Genomic DNA, 19,090 nt, shown 5'->3' on the forward strand with positions numbered 1-19,090 from the left:
TGTATTTAATGGTATGTGTATACTTTTATACTAAAAATTCCTCCTCCTGAAGTTTTCTGATTAAAAAGACATTCTTTTTTTTTTAAATCCTCACTTGTGTCCCCACCTGATTTTGTGTCATCTGCAAACTTGGCATTAGTACATTCACTTACCTCACCCACGTCATTAATATACATTGTAAATAATTGCAGCCCCAGAACTGATCCCTGTAGCACTCCATTAGTTACAGGTTGCCATCCTGAAAATGCCCCTCTTATCCCAACTCTCTGCCTTTGTCAGTTAGCCAATCCTCTATCCATAACTTGCTTAAAGTTACCTGTTTTTTTTCTCTCTCTCCCTTTTTGAAAAATTTTCCAATCCTCTGGGGCTTTTCTCTAGTTCTTGGGCGATTACTACCAGTGCATCTACTTTCTCTGATATCCTAGGATGTATGTATTTCCTCTCTCTCCCCCCCCCCCCCCCCCCTCCCCCGCAGCTTTCGCTCATTGATTATTTTGTATTTTTGGAATGTTGATGTCTTCCACCATGAAGACTGGCACAAAGCATTTATTTAACTCCTCTGCTATTTCCTGGTTCTCCATTATTTCCCCAGTCTCTCTCTCTCTCTCTCTCTAAGGGGCCAATATTCACTTTGTCCTCTCTCCTCTTTATATTAAAGAATCTCTTGCTGTCCGTTTTTATATTACTTGCTAGTTTACCCTCAGTTTATCTTCTCCCTCTTTTTTGTGGTCATCTTTAGTTGGCATTTAAAACCTTCCCAATCTTCTGGCTTACCATTAAGCTTTGCTACATTATGTTCTTTCTTTCAGTTTAATACAATCTTTGACTTCCTTGGTTAACCATGGTTGATTTATCCCCTTCCTAGAATCCTTCTTCCTCCTCACTGCGATATATCATTGTTGAGTCATGAACTATTTTCATAAATGCCTGCCAATGCTGATTAATCATCTTTTCTGCTGAATTCTTTTCCAAGTCCACTCCAGCCATCTCTACCTGCAGTATTTTGTAATGGTGCTTATTTGAGTTTACTAAAGTTGTTTCTGGCCCAAGTTTCTCACTCTTAAACGGAATGCTAAAATGTTATTATCCGTTTCCCAGGGGATCTTTTACTCATTGTTTATAAAGCCAGCGTCATTACACATTACCAGATCAAAAATTACCTGATCCCAGGTTGGATCTACAGCTTTTTGTTCTAGGAAAATGTCCTGAATGCATTCTATGAATTCTTTCTCATGGCTACCTCTGCCAATTTGCTTTGTCCCAATCCACAAGATTAATGTCACCCATGATAAACGTACTGGTATTTTTTACATGCCCTCATTATCTTCTGAGTTATTCGCTGTCCTACAGTATAGTTACTGTTAGGGGGCATATTACTTCTCCCACTAGTGTTTTCGCCCCCTTGTTATTTCTTACATCCATCCATATGGATTCTACAGTGAGCTTTACTGCTAAGAGACAGACATCTGTCTGCACTTGATGTTCTCCTGCAGCCACCTGTCATGGGTGAGTTAAATGAAGAATCCTTATCACTTGTGCTCCAGAAGACCATAACCAGCTTAGTGAACAAAAAGACACCCAGCCAGGATGGAATACGAGACGACCAACAGGACCCCAAAGCTCCACCTCAAGGACACCTACAAGTTTGACATAAAGGCCCCAATTACTGCACGTGGGAGTCACTACCTGACAGCAGAGGAAAATGACACCGCCTTTGGGCTGGTGTACACCACCATGACAACCAGTGGGTTACAGAATTTGGCAACAAATGCCAACATTGAAAACCACAACCCACAATGATAACTGCACGTAGGATAGAATATGCCTCTCAAAGATTGGCCTTTTCTGCTTGCCATCAGCAAAAGTGTACCATATGAAGACATCCCATCTGAAACGGATTTGTTTGCTGTGTCCATCTTCTTTCATCGATGGAAAGATGCTGGAATATCATAAGTATGTTGAAGTGACACATCTGGCAGAGATATGAAGTAATTAATTATCCACAAAAAGTCGATGCAATTTAGTTCATTTCGGTTGGTGAAAGTCAGAAATTGCAGCTTAATTTGGACATTGATTAATTTAATTTCCATTGCTTGTATCCAAAGTATTCCAGCATACTTTTGTCGTTGTTTTTTATTCTAATAAGACAGATATTCTAAACCAGTTTCTATAATATTGGTTGTGTCTGCAATAGTAAAATTAAAATTAGAATCATGTTCATGATCTAATTGGTCACATGTTTCAATAGCTAATATAATTGATCATGGCCACAACAGATGAGAAGTTCTGCGAATAATTAGGCAGTCATGTTTATCCATACCGACACCATAATCATAATTACACTTGAAACTTTTGTCTTTCTAGTTTTAATCACTTTTCAGCAATGATGAGTACAAATTAAAGAAGGCTGAGAATTTGTGGAAGGTAGAATGTTTGACTAGATTCAAGGTACAAATAAGCGGCTTCATGGCCTCATTGTATTTTTTCTTATGTAGAATGACTCTGCCAGAGACACTACTTGAGAAATCCTTTATATTCCTTATTTATAGGCTAGTTGATTCTCCTTAAAACATTTTGAGCAAGTCATCTCAGCAGTGATGGTTGCATTTTTAAAATGGTTATATCCAAAATCTTCCTTCATTACAGAACTAGTGTTGCTTACTAATTTGACCAAAAGATGCCTATTTCATTTATCCCTCATACAATCAATTTTTAAAAAAATGCGTAGATGAGCAACAAATCCGCTGGTACTTAGGAGACAGTCAGAGAGCAATATACTTTCTCCAATTTGAGACAGAAGCAGTGAAGAGTAATAATCCTTCATTATGATTGTAGTGATTTACCTTGTGATCTAGTGCATATATACCTCGTAGTAGACAAAGTTTAACTGTTATTTGCTCCATTTCTAACAATGTTATTTCTCCCTCTCCCGAAAGTGTTGACTTGTTGGGATATTGTCCCTCACCCTATGATAATATTTTGTGTCAGCAAGCTACAAAACCACAGCGGATGTCAGGGCAAAGCTCAATCCTGTCCTCACCCAAAACATATTATGGCCTTGTTACAAAGACTAACTCAGCGCAGATGAGATTGGACCTGTCTCAACAAACTGAAACATTAAGGCAGCGACAAAGTTTAATTTTGATACGTTAAATCTCAAACCAACATCGTTTATCCCACTTAAGCCTAACCAAGGACTTGGGATCAAAAATGAAAGAAAAAAAGCATCCTCAGTAAACATGCACTGCATTGAGCAAGAACACCAATTCCAGGTACTCACTCAGAAGCAACATGCACTTAAGATGTACAGTAGCTTCACAAAATGTGTAAACTTTTTAAAAAAAAACAATTTTAACAAGTGCTGTGCTATTGCTATAAAATACCCAGAAACAACCAAGAGATTAATCCTGGAATAACTGCTAGTCATCAGAAGAGATCCGAGAACACCACACATCTTTTACAAAAACACCCCTTTATAAAAAGGTTCTGTAGACAACGCAATTTAACAATGGACGTAAGTAAACAATATTTAATTTATAGATAATTAACAAATGGATGCAATTAAAAACCTTTGCTTTAAAATTGTGGTCGTTTCCTAGATGTGAAAAAGTCATGTGAAAAGTCCGTGTTATTTCTGTACATAAAAGTTGGTAAACTTCATTAAAAAATATAAAATGCGCAGTAGGTTGCAACCAATCCTTTTTATCGTCACTGATAGTACAAATTTTCAGTAAAAAAAAAAGTACTGAAACTATTTTCCACAATTGGTTTGATCCAAGGAGGTAGCCCATTAAATTAATTATAATGGACAATCCTTTATCGGATTGGTCTATATGAAAAAGTCATACCCGGCATATATGTCTGCACTGGGTGCGCTGAATACATAGGGTATCCAGCAGGTGGTGCATGGATATGTGGGTAATATCCTGGTGGCAGTGCGGTATGTGGAGACTGTTGTACTGGTCCAGTTAAGACTAACTGAAGCAAGCTGTCAAGAAAACAAAAAATGATAGTTAAAAACATTAGTACTCACAATATATTTCTTCTCTTTTAATTAACAACCTTTTGAATTTAACATTTTAGTTGTAGCTTTGAATAAATGATTAAATATCTAGCACATGCTTATTAAATTACTCTTATTCAATACATGAGCCACATTACTGTCATGACTCATGTGATCCCAATCCTCATATTTGCATGGCATATTTTAACTTGAGTATTTATTAGTAAAATGGTAAGATGAAAAGAAGAGTATGCAAATGTTTTTCAAATGTAATTTGCTTTGTTGCTAAGAGTGGCGAGATGTTTGTTAAATAAATGCATTTACCTGCATACTGTATTAAATTTTCCACTAAAATTACAGTGTGGTTTAAAAAGTGTCACTGTAGCCACTCCTGTGACGAGCCAGCAATTTCTACTGGATGATACTGTGTTATAGCATGTTAAGTTCGCAGTCATTAGAATTTCAATGTTAATGATGTGCAGATTATATTGGAACGAATTGATGCTTCCAAAAAAAGAGACATTAACTATTTATATCTTTATAATAGGAAACAGAGACTCATAAAGAGGGATGTCTCCTTGGAAATTCATCATTGCTAGTGGAATTGCCAGCATCAGTAAAGCGAACACAGTTTCTAAAAACCCACTAAGTAATTCTGTGGAATTTATAGTGCTCTTTAAAACACGTTTCCATTGATCTTCCTTGACAGGTGTCTCAAGATCTAGGAGTACTTTCAGGTGAATTCCTGGGGTTGGCTCCAAATGCTGAAATGGGAGATTCTAGGAACACAGTTTAGCTAATTTCTGGAATCACTGGGAGAAGGATTTGGACTCTGGGGCAACAGGAAAAGAAATCACAAGAATTCTTAAAGGAGCATTTAAAGGATTAGGCTGCACTGATAAGGATTACAGGATCTTAATATGGAAGGCAGAAAAATGTCTGGGCAAGGAGATCCTGGGGTTCAGCAGAACATGGAGTGGTTTTGGAGCATTGCTAGCTGTTAAGATGTGGCATATGGGTGCAAATTGGTTCTCATGTTGTAGGGAAGGGTTCCATGAAATTCAAATACAAGCAGTTTTGGTCGTATTTAAAGCAATAAGCAATAAGGGAAAGCACACATTCCCCCTTGTGTTCCTCCACATCAGGTACCTCCATCAACACTTCCCAATCATATCTTCCCGGTGAAGCATCTATTTACTTGTACTTTTGTCATCTGCTGCTCACAAGGCACTATGAAGACCAAATGCAGACTGGGGGAACTGCTTGCGGAATGCCTTCATTCGTCAACAAGCATGACTCTGACCTTCTGGTTGCTTACCATTTCAATTCACCATCTTACTCTCATGCCCGCAGTGGTTTCCTTAGCCTGCTACAGTGTTCTACTGAAACCCAAGGCAAGCTGGAGGAACAGCACCTCATCTTCTGGTTAGGCACTTTACAGCCTTCTGGACTCAACACAGAGTTCATAACTTCAGACCATGAACTCTGTCATCTATTTTAATTTGTTTTTCTCCCCCACCTGACCCCAGTACTAGTCTGCATCTTGTTCTCATCTTTTTGCTTTCAGACAATATTGACCGTTATCCTGCTATTCACACCTACCCTTAACCAACCCCGTTTCTTTAGCTTTTTACTCATTTATGGGATGTTGGTGTCACTAGCTAGGCCAGCATTTATTGTCCATCCCTAATTACCCTTAAGAAGGTGGTGGTGAGCTGCCTTCTTGAACTGCTGCAGTCCTTGTGCTGTAGGCACACCCACACTGCCAGGAGTTCCAGGATTTTGACCCAGCGACAGTGAAGGAACAGCCAATATATTTTCAAATCAGGATGGGGCGTAATCTAGAGTGGAACTTCCAGATGGTGGTGTTCCCAGGTATCTGCTGACCTTTTCCTTCTAGACAGTAGCAGTCATGTGCTTGGAAGGTGCTGCCTAAGAGAGCCTTGATAGATTCCTGCAGTGCATCTTGTAGATGGTACACACTGCTGCCACTGTTAGTCGTGGCTGAGGGAGTGAATGCTTGTGGAAAGGGGTGCCAATAAAGCGGGCTGCTTCAGCCTGGATGGTGTCAAGCTTATATTGTTGGAGCTACACCCATCCAAGCAAGTGGACAGTATTCAATCACATTCTTGACATTTGCGTTGTAGATATGCTTTGGGGAGTTATTCGTGAATGATTCCTAATCTCTGACCTGCTTTTGGAGGCACAGTATTTATCAGTTCAGTATTCAATCAATGGTAACCCCAAAATTCACATTGGGAGAATCAGCAATGGTAATATCATTGGCGGTCAGATTCTGTCTTGTTGGAGATGGGTCACTACCTGGCATGTCACTTGTCAGCTCCAGCCTGGATATTATGCAGCTCTTGCAGCATTCGAATATGAACTGCTTCAGTATCTGAGCAGTCACAATTGGTGCTTAACATTGTACAATCACCAGCAAACATCCCACATCAGCAAACATCCCCACTTTTGTCCTTATGGTGGAAAGAAGGTCATTGCTGAAGCAGTTGAAAACGGTTGAACTAAGGACACTATCCGGAGGGCCAAGGACGCTATCCTGAGGAACTCCCACAGTGTTGCCCTGGAACGGAGATGATTGACCTCCAACCACCACAACCATCTTCCTTTGTGCCAGGTATGACCCCAATGAGCAAAGAGTTTCCCCGATTCCCATTGACTCCAGTTTTGCAAATGTTCCTTGATTCCACACTTGGTCAAATGCTGCCATGATGGCAAAGACAGTCACTCTCACCTCTGGAATTCAACTCTTTTGTCCATGTTTAAACCAAAACTTAGTTGAAGTCAAGGGACCCTGAGCATCAGTGGCAGGTTATTGCTGGGCAAGTGTTGCTTGATAGCGGTGCTGGTGGCCCCTTTCATCCTTTCACTGGTGATCAAGAGTAGGCTGATGGGGTGGTAATTGGCTGGACTGAATTCGTTTCTTTAGTACTATCATTCCCTCACACACTGCCTTTGGTTTCATGAATTATTCACCTACTTTCTAACCTATCCTTGACTTTTTCTCTTTTGCTCCACCTACCCTCCCTTTCAACATCATAAAACCAATTATATTGTTGCCTCCCTTCAGTTCCGAAGAGTCATACTGGGCTTGAAATGTTAACTTTGTTTCTCTCTCTCCAGATGTTGTGACGCCTGCCCAGTTATTTCAATATTTTGTTTTTATTCCAGATCACAAGCATCTGCAGCATTTTGTTTTTACTTCCCAATCGTCAGCTGGTCCCCATTGTTGTTAGGATCTCAAGTGTCAGTTTTCTGCTTTTCAAAATTCTGCTTTTCAGAAAATAAGCTTCAGATAAGCAATATCCTGATAGACGCTCATCAGCACAGTGATTAGCACTGTTGCTTCACAGCTCCACGGTCCCAGGTTCGATTCCCGGCTTGGGTCACTGTCTGTGCGGAGTCTGCACATTTTCCCCACGTCTGCGTGGGTTTCCTCCCACAAGTCCAGAAAGACGTGCTGTTAGGTAATTTGGACATTCTGAATTCTCCGTGTACCCGAACAGGCGGCAGAATGTGGCGACTAGGGGCTTTTCACAGTAACTTCATTGCAGTGTTAATGTAAGCCTACTTGTGACAATAAAGATTATTAATCAGGTGCACCAGGAATGCGCAAACTGTCAGCTGACTTTTACCATCTTAAATAAACATACATTTTAATAAATGTAGAAATTATGCCATAAATGCTCAACTTTGTCACAGCTTCCAAATTTAGTGAAAAATTGTTAAGTCTCAAACGTGATTCATTAACTTAACGTTCATAATCAAAGGTAATGATTAACTAAACAAAATATACTAAATAAATAGCCTTGGTTTCCTTCACAACCAACAGAAAAACATGAACAGCTGTTATTCTCACTGTTACCTCTCACATAACAGCTGTTTATGTTCACACATACTGCTTTTTTGATCAAGTTCATAATAGAAATGCATAATTGTGAGGTGTAGAAGATCATGTTTTGGAACTGTAACTTTAAATTTAGCGTAAATAAAGTCAGTCATGTCACCTGTTCTGCAGTCTGTCCGACAGTAATCCGGAGTGGTCTGATTTTTAGAGATCAAAGGAGGGATTATGCTGTTTTACCAAGAAGGTGCAATGGTATTTACACTTGGAGATCATGGTAGCAGCCTCAGAGTTTCCAAGAGTAGACTCTGCATTTCCCAAAGTCCCAGAAACATGTTGTAGGTAAAGCGTTGAAACAGTTGTACTGTAAACTGTCCATTACTTCTATGTAGATTTGTTGAGTTGGGGGTCAATATTAACTAATTAGCAGTTCTACTTGGCTGCAAGTTTAATATGTTCCACATTGGCATGAGCAAGGTAGCAGAGGAAGCCATTTTTGAGATCAGGTTACGGATTTCCCCACATATCAATGAATATCTCAAACTGATGACAGTGTTTTGTGTAGTCAGAAGACAAAACAGGCTGCTTGCACTTGCGAACTACCACACCAAAATGGGACAAAAGCACCTCTAATTGAAGGAATGAATCTTGCACCTTTCCAAGGATTCTGGGAGATTCCTCCTGGCACGGTCAGGGGAAGAAGAATCATCAGAACAAACTTTACTGCTAGTGGTGGATTTAAGAAAAACAAAGCTCCTGGAGACAGTCACTTGAAATTACTGCCTGGTGATATGGGAACCCACAGGAAGCGGAGATCCACTGTGAACGGCTTGCTAAAAGGAATGCAATTCCATGCAGAGTCCAATTGCTGGCAAACATACAAGGGCAAACTGCACTTTCTGTAGTTTAAGAAGTTTAAGTTGCCTACAAAAAGAAATGGTGATAATCAATCATGTTTGAATAATTTGTTCAAGTAAAAGTTTTAAAATGTGAAATCCTGTCATCTCATGCTTTTCAGCAAGAACTGGAGGTTTAATTTTTTTAAAAAGACGTTATCAGTCTCTACAGAGATTGTCACAAAATTCTAATATGTTTTATAAAATTACTCCTGCCTGAAATAAAAGCTTTGAGAATTCAATCTCTAGCTTCATTCAAATTTCTTTGGACAAAGCAAAGAAACCTCCCAAATCGTCACAGGACGAGGAGATATACACTTCTACCCTTAACTCTGCTTGATCTGTAAATTGCATGTTGGGAAATTCTGAACAGTGTACATACTCAGAATGTACTGATGTGATGGGACAAAACTAACCAGTTCAGAGACATGATGGAAAATGTTAATGAAGGCATTTGTTTTAGGCAAACGTAGACAATTCAATGTTATTTTGAAAAAATTGGCTTTGACTTTACACCTTGGTGAACATTATTTCTCATAAACCAAGGCATTTAAAAGATGAAATATTCACGAACAGTTTGATAAATGTGCTCCACAATTCACTTTGTGACTAGTGTGGAACAGCAGTCATAAGCTATCATGACGGATGGATGGATGGATAGATAGTTCTAATTTCCTATGGTCGCACATTGTTTCATAAATTCATGTAAATTTAGTGATATTTTAACAGTCATTGGCCTTTTTGCAATAAACACTGTGCAGAGAATTTTACATGTTTAATAGCGTGCTCCCATATAAAATTCATCTTCAAAGTTTTTTGGTACTCAATTTAGAACACTTATCCATTTAATTAAGGGATCCATTCACTCCATAAACAAAACATTTCCATACTTACCTGTTATGTGGAAGTGCAGAACAGATAGATCGCAAATCATCTGGAAAATTAAACAGAAGGTGAATGCAAGCTAATATAAAAACAAACAATCAAATCAATCCATAAGCACATTCAGTTGACAATATAACATTTATGAAATTACAGTATTTTCACAATTAATTATTTAAATTATTTTTATAGTAGAAGTTTGCCGTTGATGTTGAAGAAGAAAATATTTCCAAACTCTGCCAAATCAACTCTTGAGCGGTGGATCATCAGTCTTAAAATCCTCTGGGGAAAAACATTTAACCTAAGCTGACTCAATGAACTCAGAACGCATCATGGAAGGTAATTACGGCCATAACTTGTACATGTTTTACACAGGCCAAGAGTCAAGTTAAGGAGGGTAAATAATGGAATACAACTTGTTCCAAGTATTTTACCTACTGAAATAAGATTCTAAGTTGTAAATATCTTGGGAAGATAACAATGAATGTTCTGCAGACAACTTTACTTACCTCTAGTACACAATAGTGCTCCTGATGCAATCCCAACTTGTAGGGCTTGAGCTAATCTATCCAGTGTGAGCTCAATCTCTTTCACAGGATTTGTAAGATTGAGTTCTTTAACGAGTTTGTTAATGTCTCCAACAAGTCGATCTACATGATCAAACATGATGAGCTCCAAACGTCCATACAAGTTCTTTTCTGTTAAATGACCTTGAAGTATCATAAGGACCTGAAGAACACTTAAATGCAACTTTGAATAAAGGATTTTGAAGTCATTTTTTACATCATTTTCAAACTCCTTGCACATTTTATTGCTGTTTCCATTCATTAAGGATTGAGCTGAAGAAGTTTTGCAGTTCCTTTTGTAGGCCAAAGGTGCGAGCACACACCAGCGAATCAGGCCCGGAAGTGGCGTGAGCTCCAAAAAGCCACGGGGGAGGTTAGCAGGACCGTTCAAAAATGTAATCAGCGTCAACCGTGGATCATCATACACCCAAGATACAACCATCTCCAACAGATCATGAGGAGGGATCAGATCATCTGCAACAAAGCACGTGCTTTGAGAAAATACATTACAATATAAAACAAAGTCACTCCATCATCATTTTTCTTCTTCAATAGAGTGGCGCAGTGGTTAGAACTGCTGTCCCACAGAACCAGAGACCCGAGTTCGATTCCGACCTCGGGTGACTGTGTGGAGTTTGGACTTTCTCCCAGTGTCTGTGTGGGTTTCCTCCGGGTCCTCCCACAGTCCAAAGATGTGCAGGTTAGGTGAATTGGCAAAGCTAAATTGCCCCTAGTTGGGATTACGGGGATAGGGTGGGGGACTGGGCCAAGGTAGGATACTCTTTCAGAAGGTCAGTGCAGACTCGATGGGCCAAATGGCTTCCTTCTGCACTGTAGGGATTTTATGATAATACTGCATGAATCAGCGTAGGAACTACCAATGATAGAATACAATGTATACAATAAATAAACTCAGCAGTAAATGCAAAAGGCACAGAGGGCAAATGAGGAAACAACAGTTTTCTTTTCTTAATATCTATCTTTCCTCCTTAATATCTATCTGTCCTCCTAATAGGACAACAAATTGGATATCAGAGTAACTATTATCGAATAGGCAGAGATGCAAGTCATTGGAACAAATTTTAAAAAATAAAACTAAATTCAGGCACAAAAATATTAACTATATGTCCAATAGCATACCTGTTGAAAGGTCATACAACGCAGTGACAGCAGTGATCAACTGACAGCAGAATCGAGGACTGGCATGAACAATTCGTTTTAAGGTCTGCACTGATCCTGGCACCAAAATGCAGTAATCCTCAGCAAGGACCTTAGCAAGTCTTACACAGAATACTGCATGTGTTCTCTGTAAAGCCAGCCATAGACACAAATATTAAAATATGTCAATAAAAGGAATACCATTGACTATGATTTAATTTCAAACATTTCAGAAAAACAAGACGAGACATGAATAAATATATGATAAATGTAATGGATTAGTTTCAAATGTATTTATTTCACAAATTAAAGTTGCATGCAAGATGGTGGCCAATCAAACCAGATTTTTATGATCACTGACTTAACTGCAGTCAAACAAAAATTAAGATTAAAGACATCAATTTTGTATACATGAACCAGCTTTTTGTTCTTTTAGTCAACTAACCACAATACAAAACGAGCAGTTTCTCCAACACTATCCTCACGCCACCCAACATCCCGCATAAGATAATAGAAAGTAGGTAGTACAAAGATGGCAAAAACTTGTCCACACTACGTGTATTCATTGTAACAGGGCAACATTTTACTCTGCAGCATCGAAACTTCTTTTAAATTTAAATCCCAATTATGAATCGTACCTGTAACCATAATGCAGTACATTCCAAGATAGGAACTCGACAGATTGCTATTGCCATGGATACAAGTTTTCCCAACATCGCCAGTCTGTTTTCATCAGCTTTATTACCCTGAGGTCCAAACAGTGCAGAGAAGATGATCTGTCGAACTGCATCTTTACTTTGGTCTTGGAAATAGCTGCACATGATCTCCAGCAGCTGCAGCTCCTGTAATGAGCTCAACCTCTTGCAGAAAAGAAAGAAAGCAGTCAATAGAGAATAAAAGAAAGCTCTCTCAGGAGACACCGTAATAGAAATAAATGTGCAAAGAACAGATATTGATGGAAATAAAGCAAGTCAATCAGCATCTACGGAAAGCACATATAGGTCAATGTCTTGACCTCACCCTCATTTCAGAATCGCTGTGAAAGGCCTGATGTGAAACACTTGCCTGATACTGATGCATTTCCTGTTATTTAAATTTCTGCAGCTCTTACATTTTATGTTTCAAAATCTCTTAGCTAAAGACATGCCTCAAGAAAATTTCCCCCTTGAAGTTGATCATTTTATGTGTGCTTACAAACGGTTTTGGATAATCATGAACAAACAAATTCCTTATATTTGTCCAATTAAACAGGTTGAATAAAAAATTCAGGACATCAGCTTTAGACCATGCTAATAATTAAGTTTAGAAATAACGTGCATGTGCTTTTATAACAAAGCTAAAATCACACCCAACATGTAACCTGAAATCTGTTTCTCTTAAAAGAAAATGTCGAACAGTCTGTATCCTTTAACTTACTTTTGGTTGGGTATTACGTTCTTTCGAAAGCTGAAATATAAATTCCTCCACGAGCTCAATGGTGGACTTGTCAACCAGTGGACCTGGTACATTCTGCAGCTGGCTGCTAAAGAAGATATCCAAATGATACAGGAGTTCTTTTGCAGCACTTAAGGCATCCCGCCTCAAAAGGGAATGGCGAATGTCAGCCATTCTGTCCTGCAAGCAGAAAACGAATACATTTCCAGCTCCACTTCATAAGTTCTGAACAATTACATGCCTGATTTTTCGATTAGTCAACATTTCATGCTACACGAAAAGGATAACAAAAGCTTTTGAAATAGTTTTTCCAACATCTTAAAACAAACAACTTCAGATCTACAAAATTTGAAATTAAAATTGTAGCCAAAATAATTTTGTAATTTTCCTTTTTAAGTTTGTGTGTAATTTGATCAAATTAATACAAAAAATAGTTTCCATAGAACAACTATTTGGTCCTATTTAACAGCAAGATGCAGGCTCAGCTATTTAATCATAGTACTTCAATGAAAATTGAACCTGGTGGCCTATTAGGCTTTCTTTCCATAGGCATATTGTTACAGGGTCTTTTAAAATAGTGCTCTATTCCCTCCGTGACCTCAGACTGAAGACGACCATCTTGCCAAGGCCATCCGTACACTACCACTACTTGCCTTCAAACAACCGTGCAACCTCAAACAGACCATTGTTTGCAGCAAACTACCCAGCCTTCAGGAGAACAGGGACCACGACACCACACAACCCTGCCATGGCAATCTCTGCCAGATCATCGACATGGGTACCACCATTACCCGTTAGAACACCCCCCACCAGGTACGCGGTACATACTCAATGCGACTCGGCCCAAGTTGGCTACCTCATACGCTGCAGGAAAGGATGTCCCGAGGCACGGTACACTGACGAGACCATGCAGACACTGCGACAACGGATGAACGGACATCGCGTGACCATCGACAGGCAGGAACATTCCCTTCCAGTCGGAGAACACTTCAGCAGTCAAGGGCATTCAGCCTCTGATCTTTGGCTAAGCATTCTCCAAGGCCGCCTTCAGGACGCACGACAACGCAAAATCGCCGAGCAGAAACTGATAGCCAAGTTCCGCACGCATGAGTACGGCCTCAACCGGGACCTTGGATTCATGTCTCATTACATTCACCCCACCATCTGGCCCGGGCTTGCAAAATCCTACCAACTGTCCTGGCTTGAGACAATTCACATCTCTTTAACCTGTGATTATCTCTCTCTCCAGTCGCACCCTATGGGTTTGTAAAGACTTAATTACCTGCAAAGGCTCGCATTCAAAGTATCATCTTGCATCATTGACTTTGTCTATATATGCGTTTGCGGAACCCACCTCTTCACTCACCTGAAGGAGCTGCCCTCCAAAAGCTAGTGATTTGAAATAAACCTGTTGGACTTTGACCTGGTGTTGTACAACGTCTTACTGTGCCCACCCCAGTCCAACAGCAGCATCACATCATAAATCACCACCAGTGAGCTCTCTCCCTCAAAGGGGAAAGAAGCCTATGGTTATCTGGGGCTATGGCTACTTTACTTTAATGAAGAATTGATTAACAATCTGTTATTGCATTTTTAATGAGAAAAGCTTCACCTTGAGTGTGTTGCATAACGTATCACCATTCTCCCATTTCAAAAAAAACCTCTCAGAATTTGCATTTGAAATGTCATAACTTGCCAACTAGAGGAAGTAAGAGTAGTGATGACTTTTACCTGATATTCTTGACAAGGAACCCTCAGGTTCACACCTGGGACCTAAACTTCTTCAACAAGGTTCCTTTCTTAGTGCAGGTTTCTATCTCCGCACCCAACACCTCCCATCCAGCCCCCTCCTCCTTCCCCCAATTCCGCCCCCGTCCCCCGCTTCTCCCAATCCCATCCTCCCCCCTACTTCCCACAGTCCAACCCCCATTCCATCTCCTCGCACCATCCCCTTCCCCCCCATCCTCCCCCCCAAATTTCATCCCCTAACTCCCCTCCCCATCCTCTCTTCCCCTTATTATCCCATCCCCCATATAATCCCATTCCTTTCTCTCCCGCCCCATATTATCCCATTCCTCCTCTCCCCATCCCTTTCCTCCCAAATCCCATTCCCTCTCCCCATCCCTTCCTCCCACCCCTCTCCCGCCCCATGTCATCCCACCCCTTCCTCTCCACCCCATGTTACCCCCCCATCCCCATATCATTCCATCCCCCACCCCATGTCATCCCATCCCCTCCTCTCCCCCCATATCATCCCATCCTCTCCACCCACATCATCCCATACCCTCCCTCTCTCCCCCCCATATCATCCCATCCCTTCCTCTCCCCCCCATCATCCCACCCCCTCCCCTTATCAGCTCATCTCCTCCCCCCCATATCATCCCATCCCCTTCTTCTCCCCCAATCATCCCATCCCCTCCCCCCCCATATCATCCCAGCCCCTCCACTCCCCCCATATCATCGCATCCCTTCCTCTCCCCCCCCATCATCCCCCCCCTCCCCCCCCAATATCATCCCATCCCCTTCTTCTCCCCCAATCATCCCATCCCCTCCTCCCCCATATCATCCCAGCCCCTCCACTCCCCCCATATCATCGCATCCCTTCCTCCCTCCCCATATTATCCCATCCCCTCCTCTCCCCCCCCATATCATCCCATCCCCTTCCATATCATCCCATCCCCTTCTTCTCCCCCCAACATCCCATCACCTCCTCTCCCCCGTCCCCCAACATCCCATCCCTTCCTCTCCCCCCCCCAACATCCCATCCCCTCCTCCCCCCCCCCCAACATCCCATCCCCTCCTCCCCCCCCCCCATATCATCCTATCCCCTCCAACCCCATATCATATCATTCCATCCCCTCCTCTCCCCCTCCCCCCCCCACCCAGCATGAAATGAAAATCGCTTATTGTCACAAGTAGGCTTCAAATGAAGTTACTGTGAAAAGTCCCTAGTCGCCACATTCCAGCGCCTGTTCGGGGAGGCTGATACGGGAATTGAACCGTGCTGCTGGCCTGCCTTGGTCTTCTTTCAAAGCGAGCGATTTAGCTCTGTGTTAAACATCCACTCCTCTCTCCCCCACCCCAACCCCTCCTCTCACTCCCCCACCCCAACATCCCATCCCCTCCTCTCTCCCCCCCCCAACATCCCATCCCCTCCTCTCTCCCCCCAACATCCCATCCCCTCCTCTCTCCCCCGCCCTCCTCTCCCCCCCCCAACATCCCATCCCCGCCTCTCTTCCCCCCCCAACATCCCATCCCCTCCTCTCTCCACCCCCCCAACATCCCATCCCCTCCTCTCTCCACCCCCCCAACATCCCATCCCCTCCTCTCTCCACCCCCCCAACATCCCATCCCCTCCTCTCTCCCCCCCCAACATCCCACCCCCTCCTCTCTCCCCCCCCCAACATCCCATCCCCTCCTCTCTCCCCCCCCCAACATCCCATCCCCTCCTCTCTCCCCCACCCCAACATCCCATCACCTCCTCTCTCCACCCCCCCAACATCCCATCCCCTCCTCTCTCCCCCCCCAACATCCCACCCCCTCCTCTCTCCCCCCCAACATCCCATTCCCTCCTCTCTCCCCCCCCCCAACATCCCATCCCCTCCTCTCTCCCCCACCCCAACATCCCATCCCCTCCTCTCTCTCCCACCCCAACATCCCATCCCCTCCTCTCTCCCCCCAACATCCCATCCCCTCCTCTCTCCCCACCCCAACATCCCATCCCCTCCTCTCTCCACCCCCCCAACATCCCATCCCCTCCTCTCTCTCCCCAACATCCCACCCCCTCCTCTCTCTCCCCCCCAACATCCCACCCCCTCCTCTCCCCCCCCCCCCAACATCCCATCCCCTCCTCTCTCCCCCCCCCCAACATCCCATCCCCTCCTCTCTCCCCCCCCCCAACATCCCACCCCCTCCTCTCTCCCCCCAACATCCCATCCCCTCCTCTCTCCCCCCCCCAACATCCCATCCCCTCCTCTCTCCCCCACCCCAACATCCCATCCCCTCCTCTCTCCCCCCCCCAACATCCCATCCCCTCCTCTTTCCCCCCCCCCCAACATCCCATCCCCTCCTCTCTCCCCCCAACATCCCATCCCCTCCTCTCTCCCCCGCCCTCCTCTTTCCCCCCCCCCCCAACATCCCATCCCCGCCTCTCTTCCCCCCCCCCAAACATCCCATCCTCTCTCCCCCGCTCTCTTCTCCCCCCGCCCAACATCCCATCCCCGCCTCTCTCTTCCCCCCCCCCCCCAAATCCCATCCCCGCCTCTCTCTCCCCCCCCCCCCGAACATCCCATCCCCGCCTCTCTCTCTCCCGCCCCCCCCGAACATCCCATCCCCGCCTCTCTCCCCCACCCCAACATCCCATCCCATCCCCTCCTCTCCCCCAATCATCTCATCCCCTTCCTATATTCCCAATCCTGGGATGGCTGCCTCCCTCCGCGGGCCCGGGCAGCACTCTCGCTGCGGGTCAGCGGTACACAGCTCAGAGGGAATTCTCCGGGCCGCCTGCGCGACCTCTCCTCTCCTCACCTCCCCGGGTCCTCCGGCCGCCTCTCCGGGCCCTCAGCCGCTCTCTCTGTCTGTCTGCCTCTCTGTGTCTCCGCGGCCTCAGCCCTCCCGCAGGGACTGCCGGGACGGACGGTGGCCGAGCTGAGCTGAACGGAATGGCGCTGCAGCCGTTCAGTGAGGGCAGCAGCAAGTCACAACCTCACTCACCAGAAACCTAAAGACTCATTCTCACATTTTTAATACATGCATTTATTCCAAGTTTTATTTAGTCTAAAACTGTTGGGATTTATTTTCTGATTCACTTTGATATTTAGTCTGTAAAATAAATTAAAGTTTTCCAAACACTTGAAATGAAATGAAATGAAATGAAAATCACTTATTGTCACAAGTAGGCTTCAAATGAAGTTACTGTGAAAAGCCCCTAGTCGCCACATTCCGGCACCTGTTCAGGGAGGTTGGTATGGGAATTGAACCGTGCTGCTGGCTGTCATGATATGCACACACACACAGAATGATATACAGACAAGCAGCTAATGGACACAGAGAACAGGACATGGCCAATAAGCAGGCAGGACACTCAAGGGTGGGATCTGACTATAAAAGACACAAGGCACTCACACTCCATCTCTTTCCACTGATGAACATCTAGAGAGTCAGTCAAGGGTGTTGTTACAATCTCACATTTCCACCACGTGGCTAAGAGCTAGTCTGGTTCAGTCAGACAGAGTAACCACACTTAAGTTAGCAGAGAGTCAAACTCACAGAGAACTGTGCTAACTGTGCTATTAGTTCAATAAACCTGACTAAACTAACTTCAAGGTCTGGAGTATCTTTCTGATCTAAGCTGCATACAGTTGCAGCCAGTGTTAGACCAGTGTACCTAACACGACATGATACCAGGAGACTACTAATTTAAGGTGGCTTACCTCAGTCCATTCCGTGACGACCAGTAAATGTATCCCGGCACCATGGAGAAGATTCAGGCTCCTCACCAGCTCAGGACCTCCGGCAATCTCAGTGCCAACTGGCGGACATTCAAGCAAAAGTTTCTGCTGTACATCGCAGCCTCAGACCTCGAGGGTGCAAGAAAGATCGCGCTTTTCGTCTCAACAGCGGGTGATCAAGCCATTGAACTCTTCAACTCGTTTAACTTCACCGAAGGCCAGGACAAGACAAAGTTTCAGACTGTGATGAACGGTTACTGCCTTATCATCATGTAAGGTGATGTCCCCTTTAAGACTGGGCTTGGAACCCTGGGGACTCCGCCTCTGGCTCCGCCCATCTGGGAGCCATACAGAAAGGCCTGCCTCATGGTCTGTATAGCAGTCAGCTCTCGTCCATAGCTGTAGCATAGTTATTAGTCTAATAAAGCCTTCTTTACAGTTTAATCTCTAAGCATCATTATTGAGGGTACCTCACAGACCATCCTGGACAAGGTCGATAGTCACTGTGAAATGGACACCAATGAAATCTTCCAGTGCTACATATTCAAACAACGTCTTCAAGGTAAAGATGAATCTTTCAATGCCCTCTTAACTAGCCGCCGCCTGCTAGCATTGTCCTGCAACTTTGGTGATATTGCTGACACCATGATCAGAGACCAAATCGTGCTTGGAGTTCACTCTGATCCTCTGAGAGAGCAGCTCTTAAAAATCAAGCACATGACCCTGCCAGTCGCGATTGAAACATGTGCAGTGCATGAGCACGCAAAAAATGGGTATTCCCAATACAAATCGGCTGAAAATGAGAAACTTGCCTCCCACGAGGCAGTGAGTGTGCA

The 19,090-nt window shown here is 43.5% G+C and overlaps 1 protein-coding gene across 1 annotated transcript; it reads right to left on the minus strand.

The window, feature by feature from the left end:
- Window positions 1–2,350: 2,350 nt before the first annotated feature.
- ints15 (integrator complex subunit 15) lies at window positions 2,351–17,470 on the minus strand. The gene is made up of 7 exons (XM_072481288.1): window positions 17,332–17,470; window positions 12,787–12,984; window positions 12,009–12,230; window positions 11,353–11,518; window positions 10,156–10,686; window positions 9,659–9,698; window positions 2,351–3,988 (listed from the first exon to the last, which is right to left on the minus strand). The coding sequence occupies exons 2-7, from the start codon at window positions 12,976–12,978 to the stop codon at window positions 3,817–3,819; spliced, it is 1,323 nt and encodes a 440-aa protein (XP_072337389.1). The 5' UTR covers window positions 12,979–12,984; window positions 17,332–17,470; the 3' UTR covers window positions 2,351–3,816.
- Window positions 17,471–19,090: the final 1,620 nt, after the last annotated feature.

The sequence above is a fragment of the Scyliorhinus torazame genome, chromosome 17 (assembly GCF_047496885.1).
Source record: "Scyliorhinus torazame isolate Kashiwa2021f chromosome 17, sScyTor2.1, whole genome shotgun sequence".
Taxonomy (NCBI): Eukaryota; Metazoa; Chordata; class Chondrichthyes; order Carcharhiniformes; family Scyliorhinidae; genus Scyliorhinus; species Scyliorhinus torazame.